Source organism: Vipera ursinii (genome assembly GCF_947247035.1).
Source record: "Vipera ursinii genome assembly, chromosome: 1".
In the NCBI taxonomy this organism is placed as follows: Eukaryota; Metazoa; Chordata; class Lepidosauria; order Squamata; family Viperidae; genus Vipera; species Vipera ursinii.
In genome coordinates, this window is record NC_139512.1 from 240,303,868 (window position 1) to 240,320,474 (window position 16,607).

Here is a 16,607-nt window from a genome sequence, read left to right on the forward strand (position 1 = left end):
GGGGGAGAGGGGTCGGTGCAAGAGACCGCCTCCCCCACTGAATGTCGGGCCCACGGGGCTCGACAATTAAATTAAAGCCTTTTTTTCCAGAATATAAGTTTTATTACCTTCAGACTAAGGACTAGTTTTCTATTAGTTGTTTTTTTAAGAAAAATGCTATTTAAAAAACAATAATAATAAATTGGTATAGTTTCACTTTAACTGTGACTTAAAGTAACAATGAGGCAGTATCTCAAAGTCCTTAGACAGATCATTTTGGTGTATTGGGAAAAATACAGAGAAATGCAGATTAAGAGCAAAGATAAATTTAACCTTTACTGTATAAGTTTGTGATAAATATTTGCTTTGACTAAATATGTAGGCCTAAACAACTATGAAAAATGTCACTTCTGCTCATTATTTTCTGTAAATAAACTACCACACTAAACTTGATAAAATGAATGGTTTTTCTTACCATGTGATCCGCTTTTATCCAAGAAATTGCTGAGATTGAATAGTGTGTTTCTAGATGCCAAATACTGAATAAATCTCTGAGGGAGAAAAACAGAATAAAATGAATTACTGTATATCACCTCTCTTTCATGACAGATCCCTAAACATATTTCATTTCTGGTAAAAAAAAACCACAGAAGATTTCATTACATAATTAATATCTAATCTGTACATATCTCTAGTTATGTACAGTACACCAGCTTATATACAAGTACCTAGACACAGATGGCTGTTCAAGAATCTGAATACGCACTGAATCATTCCATATTTTTAAAAAGGTTGAAAAATTCATGTTTTATTTAGAAAAACCAGTGTTAGAAGTGAATTATTTGAACAGATGAGAAATTTTAATTTAAAAATCAACAGCCAACAACTGCATTTTACATACGGTCAGTATCTCTGACCGTATGTAAAATGCAAACGTATTGCCTCTTTAAACAAAACTGACATAACAAGACTACTGCTAACATATACCAAACAACCCATGTCTGGTTGGGTCATCGTTTCAGAGATAGTTCCTTACCTAAATAGAAAAACGGAATAGTCAACAGCAGGCAAAACAAATAGTGAAAGCAAGAGTAATTTCTGACTTCCTGCCGGCTTTCCCATTGATTTTCCTTGAGGAAATTTGGCAGGGAGCATCAGAAATCTTCTTCCTTTCCCTTTCCAACAGGCAGTCAAGGAAGCAGGCTGGGTGTGGGAGGGAAGGAGGGATTGTGAGACTAGTTAAGAAACTGTCACGCAACACTGAAAATGAAGATCAGGTTGAAAGATGCAGCAGCAGCCAGCAGCACTGAAACAGCCACAACTTTCTGAATTTCATTACCCTGGGGGTCACTGAGCCAAAATTTTGGACAGATTCTATAAATTAGCCCATTAAAGGTACCTTAATTCAAAAATGGTTGCCCTACGACGCACCATTTCTCTCAGTTAAAGTTTATGAGAAGTTAAAGTTCATGACAACATTTGACAAAGTAGACCACAACCTATTTCTTGGTAAGCTAAAAAAAAAATGTGGGATAGAGACAGACAGTATCACCACCAAATGGATTCATAACTAACTGACAAACCACACTCAGCACGTGTCCTTAATGGAACTACATCTATATGGAGGAAAACAAGCAATCGGGTACCTCAAGGTTTCGTTTTAGCCCAGTACTCTTCAATATCTTTATATTCTCAGAGTTTTAGTGGTATATAGGTTTTATTAAGGAAAGTATTGTTTTCACTTGAACATAAGCCAATTCAGGAAAACGTAAGATCACGTTTTATTCTTACAGTACAAGAAATTATTCAGAATAAAGAATAAAATAGCAGTCCATAATCTGAGTAAAAAAGTAGCGGCCCTACTCTATTTATATGCTAGGTTTGTAAAACAACAAACAACTTGACCAATGTAGAGAAATACTAGTTCACATAAAACTAGTTCTCACTGTCTTCCAATTTTAGATAAAGGACTTGTTTTCTTTACTAGGCAAAAACTGATCATGTATGGGATATCAGCAGATATTTATTGAAATTGATAAGGGAGACTGTAAAAAACAACTTTAAAGACAGGATCTGAAGCAAATATTTTGGCATGCTTTCAAAGTTAAAAAAAATTACAACATGAGATCTCAGTTCATAACTACACACATACAGTGTAAGAAAATGAAAAGGGTTGCCTCTTTTAACAAATTGTGAAAATATGTGTAGGTCAAAACACTTTTCTTTGTATATCAGATTAGTACAGAGATGTTATTTTTGCATAATAACACTAAACTCTTTCAGCGGATTCTAACATTGCATGACCAAATGCCTAATGCAAAGATATTCATCTTAACTAATTCCTGAATTTCCACATCCTCTAAAACCTATTTCAAATGATCCCTGATCTCCAGAGCATATCTTTTAGATGCATGAAACACTGTAGTAGGAATCATCTCCTTCAGTAAACAGAGTGGCTTATTTATTCTCTGAAACTTTCATTCAGAAAATGTCACATAAGCTAAATATTTTATATTGCCTTAACAGTGTATCAGATAAGCTCACCACTTGCTGTCACTTTTTCTTTTTTAGAGTCTATGAGATGAACACAGGCTTCCTTAACAATCCCTTGCTTTAGCTTTGTGGACTCAAATGCTTACCTCATTGCCATGAACCATTAGATGATGTGTTGTAACTAAGGCTTTGAAGACAACAACCCAACTACTGTTTGTCGCTCTCTCAAAGAGGGTATCAGCCATTTGTGGAATGTTGACATTTGTCTCATTTGTGGCCTGGATTAGGTCTACAGTATTTGGGGAAAGAGAGAATAGTAACAGTAAATATAGAGGAGACGATGTACTGGTTTTAAAGAGAATATAGTTAAAAATTACTGACCAAAATCATTACAAGACAGAGTAGTAATTTCACTAAAAAAAGAAGTTTAAGGTTTAAAATAAGTCATTCTGTATTTAATACTTAGAAAAGCCAATAGAAAATAAAATGGAAAACAGTTCCTACTGGATGATCTAAAATTATTGCTATTGCCAAAGTTTATTTTGTGAGAATTGGTTCTTGCACTACAAGAATAACAACAGGAGAAGCAGCAGTAAAGAAGCAGGTAATAAATATATGGCCCAAGTCCATTCTGGGTTTGACTCAATTAAAATTATAGTCATGTTTATGTCTATGTATAAATGTTTTGTTGTTTTAATCTCTTCAAAGTCCCACCATTCCCATACAAGAAGAATACTATAACCAGGACAGAACAGAATATCAGAGTTGGAAAGAACCTTGGAGGTCTTCTAGTCCAAGCCCCTGCCCAGGCAGGAAACCCTATACCATTTCAGACAAATGGTTGTCCAATCTCTTCTTAAAAATGTCTAGGGTTGGAGCATTCACAAATTCTGGAGGCAACTCGTTCCACTGATTAGTTGTTCTAACTGTCAGGAAAATTCTCCTTAGTTCTAGGTTGCTTCTTTCCTTGATTAGTTTCCATCCTTTGCTTCTTTTGTCCTGCCTTCGGGGACTTTGGAGAATAGCTTGACTCCCTCTTCTTTGTGGCAGCCCCTGAGTTATTGGAATACTGCTATCCTGTCATCCCTAGTCCTTCTTTTCATTGAATTAGACATATCCTATTCCAGCAATTGTTCTTTATATATTTTAGCCTCCAGCCCCCTAATTATCTTTGTGCTTTTCTCTGCACTCTTTCTAGAGTCTCAACATCTTTTTTTACATTGTGGCGACCAAAACTGGATGCAGTATTTCAAGTGTGGTCTTATCAAGGCAATATAAAGTCGCATTAAGACTTTATGTGATCTTGATTCTATCATTCTGTTAATGCAGCCTAGAACTATGTAGGCTGTTTTGGCAGCTGCAGCACACTGCTGGCTCATATTTAAGCGATTGTCCACTAGGACTCCGAGATCCCTCTCACAGTTACTACTATTGAGCCAGGAAAAAGGTCAATCAATCAATTCCAACTTCTCGTGAAAGATTCTGAAGTTGTGATTGATTGACCTCTTCCCCCCCCCCAAAAAAAACCTTCCTTTGTTTCTTTGTTTGCGGCAGCGGTGGCAGATCGCAAAGGAGAAGCAGCACAAGGCTGGGAGTCAGGTAAGGAAAGAAAGGAAATTTCTGGGGGGAGCGAGGATTTCTTTCCTTACCTACCCCGCTTGTTCCGAGGCCACTTTCCATTCAGACGCATTGCTCTTGCCAATGGCCCAACCACCCACTTCAGTGCCCTCCCTCCCCGCGTTCCAGCGTTCCACCTGCTGCTTTGGTGGCTCTGTAGGCAGAGCTGCGAAGTTCGCTTCTTTGTCAGAGAAGAGAACTTCACAGCTCTGCCTACAGAGGCACCAAAGCTGTAGCTCAGGGGTGCTCAAATTATGGCCTGACCTCTTTTTATCTGGGCTGCCTTAACCTCCTGGGCAAGCCGTCCAATCGTGAGGAGAGGGTGGGTGGATAGTGGCAAGAGCCCCAGCCAATGGCGGGATGGCTAGTTGGTGGGAGAAGATGTTTTTTTCCAGTTTTTCCCTTGCGCGCCCAAGGGTGCGCTTGCATTTCAGCCATGCCCCCTTCCTCTCCTCCTCTCACCTATTTTCGTTTTACCTCGGGGCCGGACTGAGAGGTTCAGGTCTCACTTGCAGCCTCAGCCTCGCTTAGGGCAGCCAAGCCTGTTGATGACGATGCCACTGCTGTTGCTACTTCTGAGGCGGGTCCCTCGCTAGGCACTATGGAATGCGAGCCCCAGCCTCTGCCACTGCTGCCATGCCAGCCGAAAGGAAACTGGTGCCGCCAGCCCTCAACATCACCACCACCGCCGAGGGACCCAGCCCCACTGGCGGTTGGAGTGGGGCTGCTGGAGTGGAGGGCCAGTTACAGGTCTGAGGGGAGCAGGCGAAGGGCGAGATATTTGTGAGGGGCGGCTGGGGTGAGCGAGAAAAAAGGAGGAGAATTTGCTCCTGGAAGGTTATTTCAGGCTTGTGAAGGGTTGTGTGGAGCTGAGGCGATGAAAGGTCAGGCAAGCTGCTGGGAGGGAGGATGCAGTCGGCCTTTGGAGGAGCATCCCGATCCATGAACGGGGGTGCTGTGTCCAGGTGAAGCCCCAAAAGGTAGGCAAAACTGGAGATGGTGGAGCAGCTCGGAGGAACTGGGAATGCTGGTGCTGGTGGTTGAGAGAAACTTCATTGGCCTTTAGGGTCCAGGAAATGGTGGAAGAAGGATGGGGGCATTGGGATATGCCCCGTGGGAAAGAGGAATGAGGTCCTGCCAGGCAGGTTCTTCTGCCCTGAGACGTTCTGGAATGCCAACCAAGGAGAATATTTCTAGCTAAAATGAAGTTAAAATGAAGGGTCCTTGGAGGGGGTGTCTCTGAGGATGATAGTTTTCTTTCAGAAGTTTCAGAACTCAAAGTGGGATAATAAGTGAATTAATAATGTTACCTAGTTTGGGTCATGAGACGTCTACAACAAAGCCTTAAAGCTCAAAGAGGACCAAGGAACCCACATCTGCCCTCTTCCTCCTCTTCTCCTCCACTCCACAAACCCCATTCTCCTCTGGCACTGCTGATGTTAACTAGTTTGGGTCATGAAACGTCTGCAACAAATGCGGAATGGAAATGGCACCCCTGCCCTGCCCCTTCCTCACCCCACAGGACGAGCCTCCTGTCCACTGTCCCACCTGCCAGAGACCCCCTGGATCTCCCCAACCATGCCCAGCTCCCACAAGCAACATCGAGGTGGCCATGCCCAGCCAGTTTGCCATAACCACGGCAACCACGCCCACCCAGTAGCCACACCCACCCAGCGGGCCATGCCCACCAGGCACCCGACGATAAATAAGTGGGGTTTGGGTTGCAGTTTGGCATTCGGTCGCTAAACGGTTTGCCATCACTGACCTATATTACACCTGTGCATTTGGTTTTTCTTGCCTAAATGTAGAACATTACTTTTTTCATCATTGAATTTCATTTTGTTAGAACTAATTAATGAAACATATTTTTTCCTTTTGCTACTGACTTTATAGATTTACCTTTGAAAGATTAAATGAGTAACCTGCACTTTTGAGTACATGTACAAGGAACTACCTGTTTTTTACATTATTCTCTCATATCAACTTCTCCTCTGTTTATGCCATAAAAGCTGTGGCAGAAGGAAATTCATTAACTGAGAATTTTCAGCCATTTCTACTTTGGGCCAATACATGCAGAGTTGGTTTAGAATCAGTTTAGGCATTTACCTTTTCAGCATCTCAAATTTAATTAAGCATAATGTTTAGAACTAAATTGAGGATTAGATCTATACTTGTATTTATAACTGCATCTATACACACAGAGAGAGCGAGAGAGAGAGAGAGCCTATGTTTTTTACATGACTGGATATTATAGTATCAATTAAGTTTAAAACTGAATAATTAAATTATTGTTATCCAAATCCACTGTCCTACAAGGCAGTATGTAATAGATACAAAAATGTCACATTACAAACACAAAACAAGCACAGAAAAAAGCAAATATTATCTCAATTTAAATGTCTACTTAGTCGTAGTATATTTCATTGATTTAATGAAAACAATTCTTTCTTGTAAGCCTGTCTAGAAGCCCAGTGACCTAATCATGACATGCTATAATAGAGCAGATTAATGTGAAGCAATTTACATTATTGCAAACTTATTCTTATCACTATGCTCATATCGATTCCTTGTTGTTGTTAGCTGCGAAGTCGTGTCCGACCCATCGCGACCCTATGGACAATGTTCCTCCAGGCCTTCCTGTCCTCTACCATCTTCTGGAGTCCATTTAAGCTCACGCCTACTGCTTCAGTGACTCCATCCAGCCACCTCATTCTCTGTCGTCCCCTTCTTCTATTGCCCTCGATCTTTCCCAGCATTAGGCTCTTCTCCAGTGAGTCTTTCCTTCTCATTAGGTGGCCAAAGTATTTGAGTTTTAGCTTCCTATGATGATCGATTCCTATGATGATCATATTTCTTCCTGTTATATTTCAGTAAGAACTGCTATTATTTATAGATTTTAGTCTTACTTGCTATAGAATCTACTACTTATAAAACTCATGAACATCCACATTGATATGGAAGATATAAAGATCAATACGGATTTAACATTCAGAATTCATGAGCAATAATTTAAAATCACTTCCTATTATTATATTCAAAGTAGATCAGGTACACTTTTGCAGGCATTTTCTAAACTGGAATCATGAGACTGGTGCAGTAAAATTCCATATACCCACAGTAGGGACTGCGAAAACTTACCACAGCCAACTCAAAATGGTCAACTCACCATGGCCAACTCACTGCCTACTCACCATGGCCAACTTGCCATGGGACAACTCACCAATGGCCATCTTGCCATAGAACAATGCAAAAATTAAATTTAATTATTTAAAATAATTTTATCAATATTTTAATTTTTGTCATTCACATTTCATTTTGTCCTTCCTTTGCCATAATTTCTTTAATGATTCTATTTCACTATTTCTTCAACATTACTTTAACTCTTGTCCTGTGGCGAGTTGACCATGGCAAGTTGTCATAGACCCGCCACAGTAGCGCTCTATATGCTTGGAAAATTATTCTAGAGAAGTTCTTTGGAGTTAATTTGAGCATTACACTCTTCTGCTGTTACAGTTATTAAAAACAGCCTGATTGTTTTCAGGCTTTTGTGTGAGCCTGAAAAAAGATGTGGTTGCTTTAAGACAGACATGTCAAACACAAGGCCCGGGGGCCAGATGCGGCCCGCGAAGTGGTTTCATGTGGCCCGCGAAGCCATCCTGGAAACAGTGAGGGAACGGCCCCCACTGCCTTGGCCCTGGCCCAGAGACCCTCCTTCTGCCAGAGACCCTCAGATCTGTCCCACTCCTGCCCAGGCCCCCATAGGCACCCTTGATGCGAACGATGTAGAGCTGGCCATGCCCACCCAGTAGGCCATACGCACTCTAGCCACGCCCACCCAGTAGGCCACACCCACCCTGGCCACACCCACCCGGCCACCTGAGGGCAACCACAATGCTGATGCGGCCCTCAATGAAATTGAGTTTGACACCCCTGCTTTAAGAGTTACATTAACTTTTAATGTAAACCATCTTTCCAACAATCATAACCATATTCAGGCTAGTTGTATGGATATCTGAAAAAGGAGTTATTTTAATAAATGTTAAAGAGGTATTGTGCTGATGTGAAATCAAAAGTACTTCTAAACCATTTTCAAAGAATGCACTATACTAATACACAGCAATAATTTTTAATTCTTCAAACACATATTTATAAATTCCACGTTTAAAATCAAAGGAGAAAGAGATGCATATGTATACATAAGATGGCACTATACCAAGAGGTTCATGAGGCAAGGAGTTAAAAATGTTTCAATAATACTGTAAGAGAGCAGACAGCAGTAAAATTATTGCTAAATAATAATTGTTATTGCTAAATGATAAAATACACAAATAACTGTGACACAGAGAAGCTTATATGATACACTGTTAAATGCTTCATCAGGGCACATTCACAACTCTCTAAGTGTAATGCAGCAATAGCAAAGTCACCACAAAGCACATGATCAATGATTCCTGGATATGTTGAATCAGAAGGAATGACAAAGAGAGAGAGTTGCTTTCATTTCCTAACATTTGTCATCTAAAGCGGCACTCTCATTCTGATCGTAGGTATGACTGTAAGAGAACTGCAATTATCACCTGCATTATTCTGAGTAGGGTGACTGTGTTGCCATTTGACAGAATTCTACATCACTGGCCCAAAGGGTGGTGGTTGGGGGAAATACTTGAAAAATATGGTCTTAATTCATACAGGTAGTTTTCAATGTTGGTCCCCAATTGGTACCAGATTCCTGCTGCTAAGGTAAGCAGTTGTTAAGTGAGTCGCATCCAATTTTACAACCTTTTTTGCTACAATTGTTAAGCAGATCACTGCAGTTGTTAAGTGAGTTACTGCAGTCATTAAGCGAATCGACTTCCCCCGTTGACTTCGCTTGTCGGAAGCCATCTGGGAAGGTCACAAATGGTGATCACATGATCCCCAAGATGTTGCAACAGAGACTCCACTTCCTCAGGGTCTTGCGGAAGAACAGGGTAGAACAATGGCTAATGACTTTCTTTTACCAGTCTACTATAGAGAGCATCCTCTCGCACTGTATTGTGGTTTGGTATGCTGGCCTGACAGCCGCGGATAGGAAGATATTACAGAGGGTGGTGAGCACAGCACAAAACATCGTGGGCTATCCCCTGACACCACTGGATGACATTGCCAGGGCTCGCTGCCTTGGAAGAGTGAGGAAAATTCTCAGGGACGACTCACACCCTGGTCGGTACCTCTTTACTCTCCTACCATTGGGTAGGAGATACAGAAGTATAGCCAGCCGTACCAACAGGCTGAAGAACAGCTTCTATTCATGGGCTGTCAGGCTCCTGAATGGGAAATAACTCTATATATAATTGACTTGCGAGGCCGGTGTGTTGTGCAATTAGCTCACATGGTGTAACAAGATGGTGGGTTTGCTGTCACTGTGAGTTGGGGGGGGCATGAAGGGAGGCTCAGCCAATCTCAAGGTATACATGTTGTACTTCGACAATAAAGGTTCATTCATTCAACAATCATCAATACATGCCAGTATCTAACAGTCAGGCTTCAGAGATTTAAGTCCGCATTTGATATATATTTTTTCTTCCATTCAATCGTGTCGGATTTTCAGAAGACTGCTGGGCCAAATCTCTTCAATATTCTTGGCAAGATTTCCTATGGAGACAAGTTGGGTCCTTTCTGCAAATTCACTCCACTGGAGCTCACACAATTTTGAATTTTTAAGAGAAGTTTCCCATTCTGTCTCAAATACCAGGTGGAATATAGAGTACAGCTATCCAGAGACAACCTTTGGTTAAACCTATGTGCTCCTTTTTTCAATTAGCCTAGCACCTTTAATACTGATTGATGACAATAAAAATGGTAAGAAGGAAACAGTAAGACTAGATCACATGTTCTCCAGTAACCGCGCCCAGATAAACAAGGATTAACATCAGGCAAACAATCAAACAAAAAGCAATATCCTAATGAATATGAGGAAACTATGCCCCACCAACACTTGCAGGGCAAACTACTCTACATAAACAGGAAGCAACTCCACTTTGATATTATCTAGTTCAGGGGTAGGCAACTTCGGCTCTTTTATGACTCATGGACTTCAACTCCATGAGTCATAAAAGAGCTGAGGTTGCCTACTCCTGATCTAGTTGAATACAATAATGAAATATCTGCAAGCAAACAACCAAGCTCAGAGAGTATCAAGGACTTCACAGTTTCATGAATGACATATACAGTATTCTCTTACACTCTTAATTATACTTTACAATTTTATAACAACATATACCGGTAGATACAAAAAGTCCTCATTCAGCAAGCATAATTGGAACTGGCAATTTGGCTGTTAAACAAAATGCTTTCTAACCTGAAATCACAAGTTTGCTTATAGATATATTTCAGTTTTCCTTTGCATTATGAACCAGATACTTAGTTATTTTATACCGCAATGGACTGTACCAATGGACTGTACATGAATAAATTGTGATTCATGTAAATACCAATGTGTAATGCAAATACAACCAGTATCGTTATTTTAATTGATACTAGCATGTCAGGTTTTTAAAAGCTTTTCGGTTTGGATCTATCGGACTGCAAACTCTTATTGATAATTTTTGATCAATGCAGAATGCTATGTAAGTGTTTACAATGGCTGTGCTATAAGTATTGTCACAAAAAAGAGCATATTAAAAATGCTGCAGAAAGAGGCAATTGAGATATGACAACAATTTGCATTAAAAAGAGGGAAATTGTCCTAATTCTAGCAGGTATTTATCAAATACTATCATTTAAAAAAAAAACTTTAAACTAACACTGTTGATGTTACCCAGTTTGGGTAATGAAATGTCTGCAAGAAAACAACCAAGCTCAGAGAGCACCACGGGCCCTTCACTTTTAAACTTCATTCAATATTAAAAATAACTTTAATGGGTCACTTAGAAAAAGTGGATACAAGTATCCAACTTGTACAGTTACATAGAGGAGAAACTGGGACTTCCTGTTGTGGGAGCGAATTTGTGGAGTATTCTTCACCACAAGGTATCCATGCTAGGTAGGTTAATTTAAAGAAATGAAACTCTATAAATTACACTTTACATTCCCCACCACCACTTTTTGTGAGGGAACAAAAGTGACAAATTGTGGTGACTTTATAAAATTGTGAAAGCTACACTTATTTATTTATTTAATTATTTAATTATATTTATATACCGCCCTTTCCCGAAGGACTCAGGGTGGTTTACAGGGTGATTAAAACAAAAAATACAAAAGTTAAAAACAGTTAAAAAATTATATCCGTCCCTGAACAAATAAAACCCCAGTTAAAATTAAAATTAAAATTAAAATTCTCAGCCTGGGCCAGAGAGCTCGAAGAGCCAGGTCTTCAGGTCCCGGCGGAATGAACGGAGGTCGGGGGCAGTCCTAAGCTCCACTGGCAGCTTGATGTCGGCAGCAGGTGTTCCCTCAGATAACCAGGACCCAAGCCATTTAGGGCTTTATAGGTCATCACCAGCACCTTGAATTTTTTTTAGAAAATATGTTACCAATCAGGTGTATATTATCAATAAAAATGCATGTTGCTTTTCAAGAAAGTCAATAAAAATGATTGTAAATCAACGTAAGTACAAATCATTATGCAGCAAGATTGGAGAAGGGACTATATCAGCAGGAAAAAACAGGATATAACTTAAATAAATAAACAAATCTAATAAGAATGAATCTTTAAACCACATTAACCATATCTAGAGAAAAGGAATATTTTGTTTGAAGGGTTTTCCCCCATTCCCTTCTCTTTTCCACATCACTTCAGATCTGTTGTTGAAAATACATTTTGGGATCACATATAGAGATTCACAGAATCTTGGGAATAGGTGTCTCAGCTCAAAATCTTTTCAATTTGGTAACAGACTAAGAAACTTTAGCTGCAATATCATATTTTTAATGAAATATCTATTGATGTCATTAAAAAATAAACAGAAAGTGCAGAAAAAAGAAAAAAGAGAGGGAGAATATAGAAACAAACGACTTTGTGAAATAAAATAAAACAAAATACAGGTAATCCTCAACTTACAACAGTTCATTTAGCGACTGTTCAAAGTGAAAAAAAAATGACTTATCATCTTTTTCACACCTACGACCACTGCAGCATCCTCATGGTCACGTGATCAAAATTCAGAAGCTTGGCAACTGACTCACATTTATGACGGCTGCAGTGTCCTGGGGTGCTGTGATTGCCTTTTGCGACCTTCTGACAAGCAAAGTCAATGGGAAAACCAGATTCACTTAACAACTGTGTTACTAATTTAACTGCGGTGACTTAACAACTGTGGCAAGAAAGGTCATAAAATGGAGCAAAATTCACTTAACAAATGTCTCACTTAGCAACAAAATTTGGGGGCTCAATTGTGGTCATAAGTAGAGTACTACTTGTATGTAGAAAATTGCTAGGAAAAGAGGAGTTTGAGAAAGCACTGTTTTGTATATCATCCAGCTTGATGCAAAATTTAGATAAAATAACCTTTACTGTCATTTTTTTTTACTGTGGGCACAACGGCACACATCCAAAATTAAATTTGGTTGCCCGTTCTCAAAGTGAAATACATACATGACACACACCTAAAACATACTATATACAACATATGTATAGACCTACACCCCTACATATACATAACAATAAAATATTAAATACTGTCCATCTTGAATATATAACAGAAGGAGGAAGCTTGAGAGTTCACAAAGTTAATGCTGTATGGAATGAAACTATGGTTGAATCTGGATGTTCTGCTACGGATACCACAAAGCCTCCTCCCAGAGGGTAACAAGGAAAACAGGTTGTGAAGAGGATGAGTAGTGTCCCAGATAATCTTACGGACCCTGCCCAAGCAACACTTCTGTGCTATGTCCTGGATGGAGGGGAGGGAACTGCCAATGATCTTTTCGGCCATTCTCACCACTCTCTGCACCGCCTTCCTGTTTGAAGCAGTGATGGTTCCAAACCAGACTGTGATGCTGTATGACAGGATGCTCTAGATCGTCCCCCTGTAGAAAGTGGTTAGGACAGGGGAAAGAAGATGTGCTTTTCTCATGCAACGCAGAAAATGCAGGCGCTGCTGTGCCCGCTTCACCAGTTTCTCACTGTTGAGCAACCAAGCCAGCCTACTCGTTAGCTGCACACCCAAGAATTTAATGCTGGTAACCATCTCCACAGGTGAATCATTTATGCACAGAGAAGTGTGGCTGTGCCTGCCTTTTCTGAACTCGACAATGATCTCTTTGGTTTTTCCGGTATTTAAAACTAGGCTGTTTTAATTAAAATTCAATTTGCAATTACATTTGCAGTAATTTAAATACTAACCAGGATCAAATTTTGGGGATTCAGGTCAGATGGATCATACTATGATATCATACTATCACTGCAATACTATGAATCAATGTTGAGCAAACAAAGGATAACTGAATGTTGATGGAATAAATATACTATTAATAGCTCTCTACTTTAGGAATATATGCTTTAGGCATTTATGCTGCACAAACATTTCTTTCAAACCATGTTTAGGTTAGATTCCAGAAGTAGTATATTTACATAATGTTTCTTGATAAACAGTGCTTCTATTTATAGTGGAAGCATTTGTAATCAATCTATTTTTAATCAAAATAGAGATATAACATCTTCGGGCAAAATAATTAGGCACTAACTATTAAGCAATCATTTACCTTTCATTTGAAAAATCAATGCGTCTTTTAATCAGCAGTAGCTATACTCCAGGCAAAATGAGGTGCTATATTGTTTTTAAAAGCTGTTTGGATGCACACTGTTCAGACAGTTTTTAGAGCAGAACTGTAATAACAGGCATCCACTTTGATTCAAACTTTGCTACTGATTCAGTGATGATTTTGATGCCTAATTTCCTAATTAAACAGAATTGAGAAATTCTATTTAAAAGTCAGTCATATAGCAGTATAAGAGTCTACGTGCAGAGGAAGAATATGATATTTCAAAGTAGGGAGATGAGCAGTTCCAAAATGCAATAAATAAAAATAAAATTAAAAAAGATTGTTAACTGAGCCACATAGTTTCCATTTAAATCCCAGCTCAGCTATAGTTGAAAGTTATGGTTTTATTTACTTACTTATTAAATTTATTTGCTGCCCATCTCACAAGACAATTATTTTTTTATTTTTTGTTAATCTTTGAAGGTCCTATAAGATTCTGTCATTTAATTCAGAGTTTTCAACAAAAGCACCATTCAGTAATGGCAGACAACCTCAGTCATAATACCAATGAAGTTCAGCTCAAGGGTAGATGACCTGATTCGCAGCATCCTCAGCCAGTACAGCCAATGTCAAGAGACAGTGGGAAATATAATTCAAACAACTGGATTGCCTATTGCTGCTTAAATAAGTGTCCAGTGAACACATGGACTATTTCCCTCAAACTATCCCAGAATAACTAGTACATGGAAGAGTTTCTGTGATTAAAAAAAAGACTAGAAAGAAAATGGTGGAACAGACAAAAAACACTACTAGTATTTTGGGAATATTTTTTTCCCCCGGAACATTTTATATTATTAGATTACCACTCAGTAAAGAGGATCAACGTAAAGAGATCTCAGTAAAGAGAAGCAACACACTCTGCCTCATCAAGAACATAACAACATAACAACATAACAACTAAGGAGAAACTTCCTGACAGTTAGAACAATTAACCAGTGGAACAACCTGCCTCCAGAAGTGGTGAGTGCTCCAACACTGGAAGTTTTTAAGAAGAGACTGGACAGCCATTTGTATGAAATGGTATAGGGTTTCCTGCCTGAGCAGGGGGTTGGACTAGATGACCTCCAAGGTCCCTTCCAACTACTTCTTCTTCTTCTTATTATTATTATTATTATTATTATTATTATTATTATTATTATTATTATTATTATTATTAATTATTTAATTCACTTGCACTGTTTTATGTTTACATGTTTGATGACAATCAGCCTTATGTTTATAAGTGACAGTTTTCCTACTAAGCACCTGCATGTCATAAGCATTTGAATTAAAATTACCATATTAAAATCAAATCTGATGTTTTTTAATTTTTATTTGGTGTGCGTTGGAAGAGGGGTAGTCTTATACGGCGAGTATAGCCCAAACCCTATAATTTAACAGGAAATGTAGGGGGTCATCTTATACGCCCAGTCGTCTTATACGCTGGAAAATACGGTAATCTTAAATATGATCTTCCCCATTTTTCTCGGTTCAACTCTGCAGTCACACATTAAAAGTGAATATAGATGCATGGTATAATATAAGAGAAAGAGCCCTGTTCATTTAACTCATCATGGGTGACAAATAGAAATGATCTCCAATACCAAGCAAGGGAAAAGGTGACACTCAACACACACTAAGACTAACATGCGTTGTGATGTTGTTATGTTCTTGATGAGGCAGAGTGTGTTTATTGAGTAACAACAGAAGCAGCCCTAGTGGCTGCTGAACAGGTATATATACACAGTCGCCTCTAGGTGGCAACCAATAGGTTTAAAGTACTAACAGTTTCCCACCCAAAACATAATTAACAGCTTGGAGACAGCCAGTCTGGGTTGCAGTTAACACAAACTGTTAAGTACAGCAATTAAGGCACAGATTGAGCAACTGATTTCAGCAGTTGAGGCCAATACATTACAGATGTATAATGATTTTTAAGACCCAATCACTTTTATAATATTATTTGTAAGATTCTGTAATACTTCTGTCAGCCTATTAAGTCTGCCTCCACCCTTAACATTTTAAATGAATCATGCACTATTAAAAACTCCCTGCGGTATCATACATATGGTTTTATCTGGTGTACTTCACTACTCAGGGAGCTACAGCTGCATCTAGCTCTTCACAGGAATGCTTACAATACTTCCATTGTTCATGAAAAAAACCAAGCATCATTAGCAAATGAACAGACAAATAACTAGCTTGGGGGCTCTCCTTGATTACAAACTGTCAGTAGAGGCACAGCAAGCTTCAGTAAGAAGAAGCGCCTATGGCTGGTACACCATTTCCAGCCCTATCTGGATAGAGACAGCTTAGCTTCAATAACTGATGCTATAATAAACTCTGCACTACTGGAAAAAAAACTTTTGAACAGTGACTTGAAGACAGCCCAGGAACTGCATCTGGTATAAAACTAGCTTGTTACTTAGAGGAGGGCTAAAAAGGATACATAATTCTGGGTCCTGTGCTAATGTGCTGGCTACCTGTAAGCTACCAAGCTTAAATGAAGGCCTAAGCAGCTTAAGATCCAAAAATATAAAATACTGCTTCTCCCAGTATTAACCAACTAATGAGCTAAAATCAGGGGAGACCACAACCTGTGGCCTCAACTGTTAGATGTGACTCAGACTATCCTTCTGATATCCCAAATTCTATTTTACTGTGTAGTGAACATGGTTAGTCCAACTGTGTATTGTTTTAAAAATCAGCTAAAGGCATTTGTACATCCTGGTATTTGCAAAATAGCTACAGGTATTGCCCCAAGACGAGACTATTTTTCCACTGAGCTCCGTTTT

General features: G+C 39.2%; 1 protein-coding gene across 1 annotated transcript in view; it reads right to left on the minus strand.

Annotated features, from left to right (window-relative positions):
• SNAP91 (synaptosome associated protein 91) overlaps positions 1-16,607 on the minus strand; it is a 96,734-nt gene that overhangs the window by 63,195 nt on the left and 16,932 nt on the right. The window contains exons 3-4 of the mRNA XM_083377774.1: positions 2,619-2,761; positions 455-530 (exon numbers count right to left, since the gene is read on the minus strand). Of these exons, the coding sequence (XP_083233900.1) occupies positions 455-530; positions 2,619-2,761 (219 nt within the window). The remainder of the gene's footprint in view (positions 1-454; positions 531-2,618; positions 2,762-16,607) is intronic.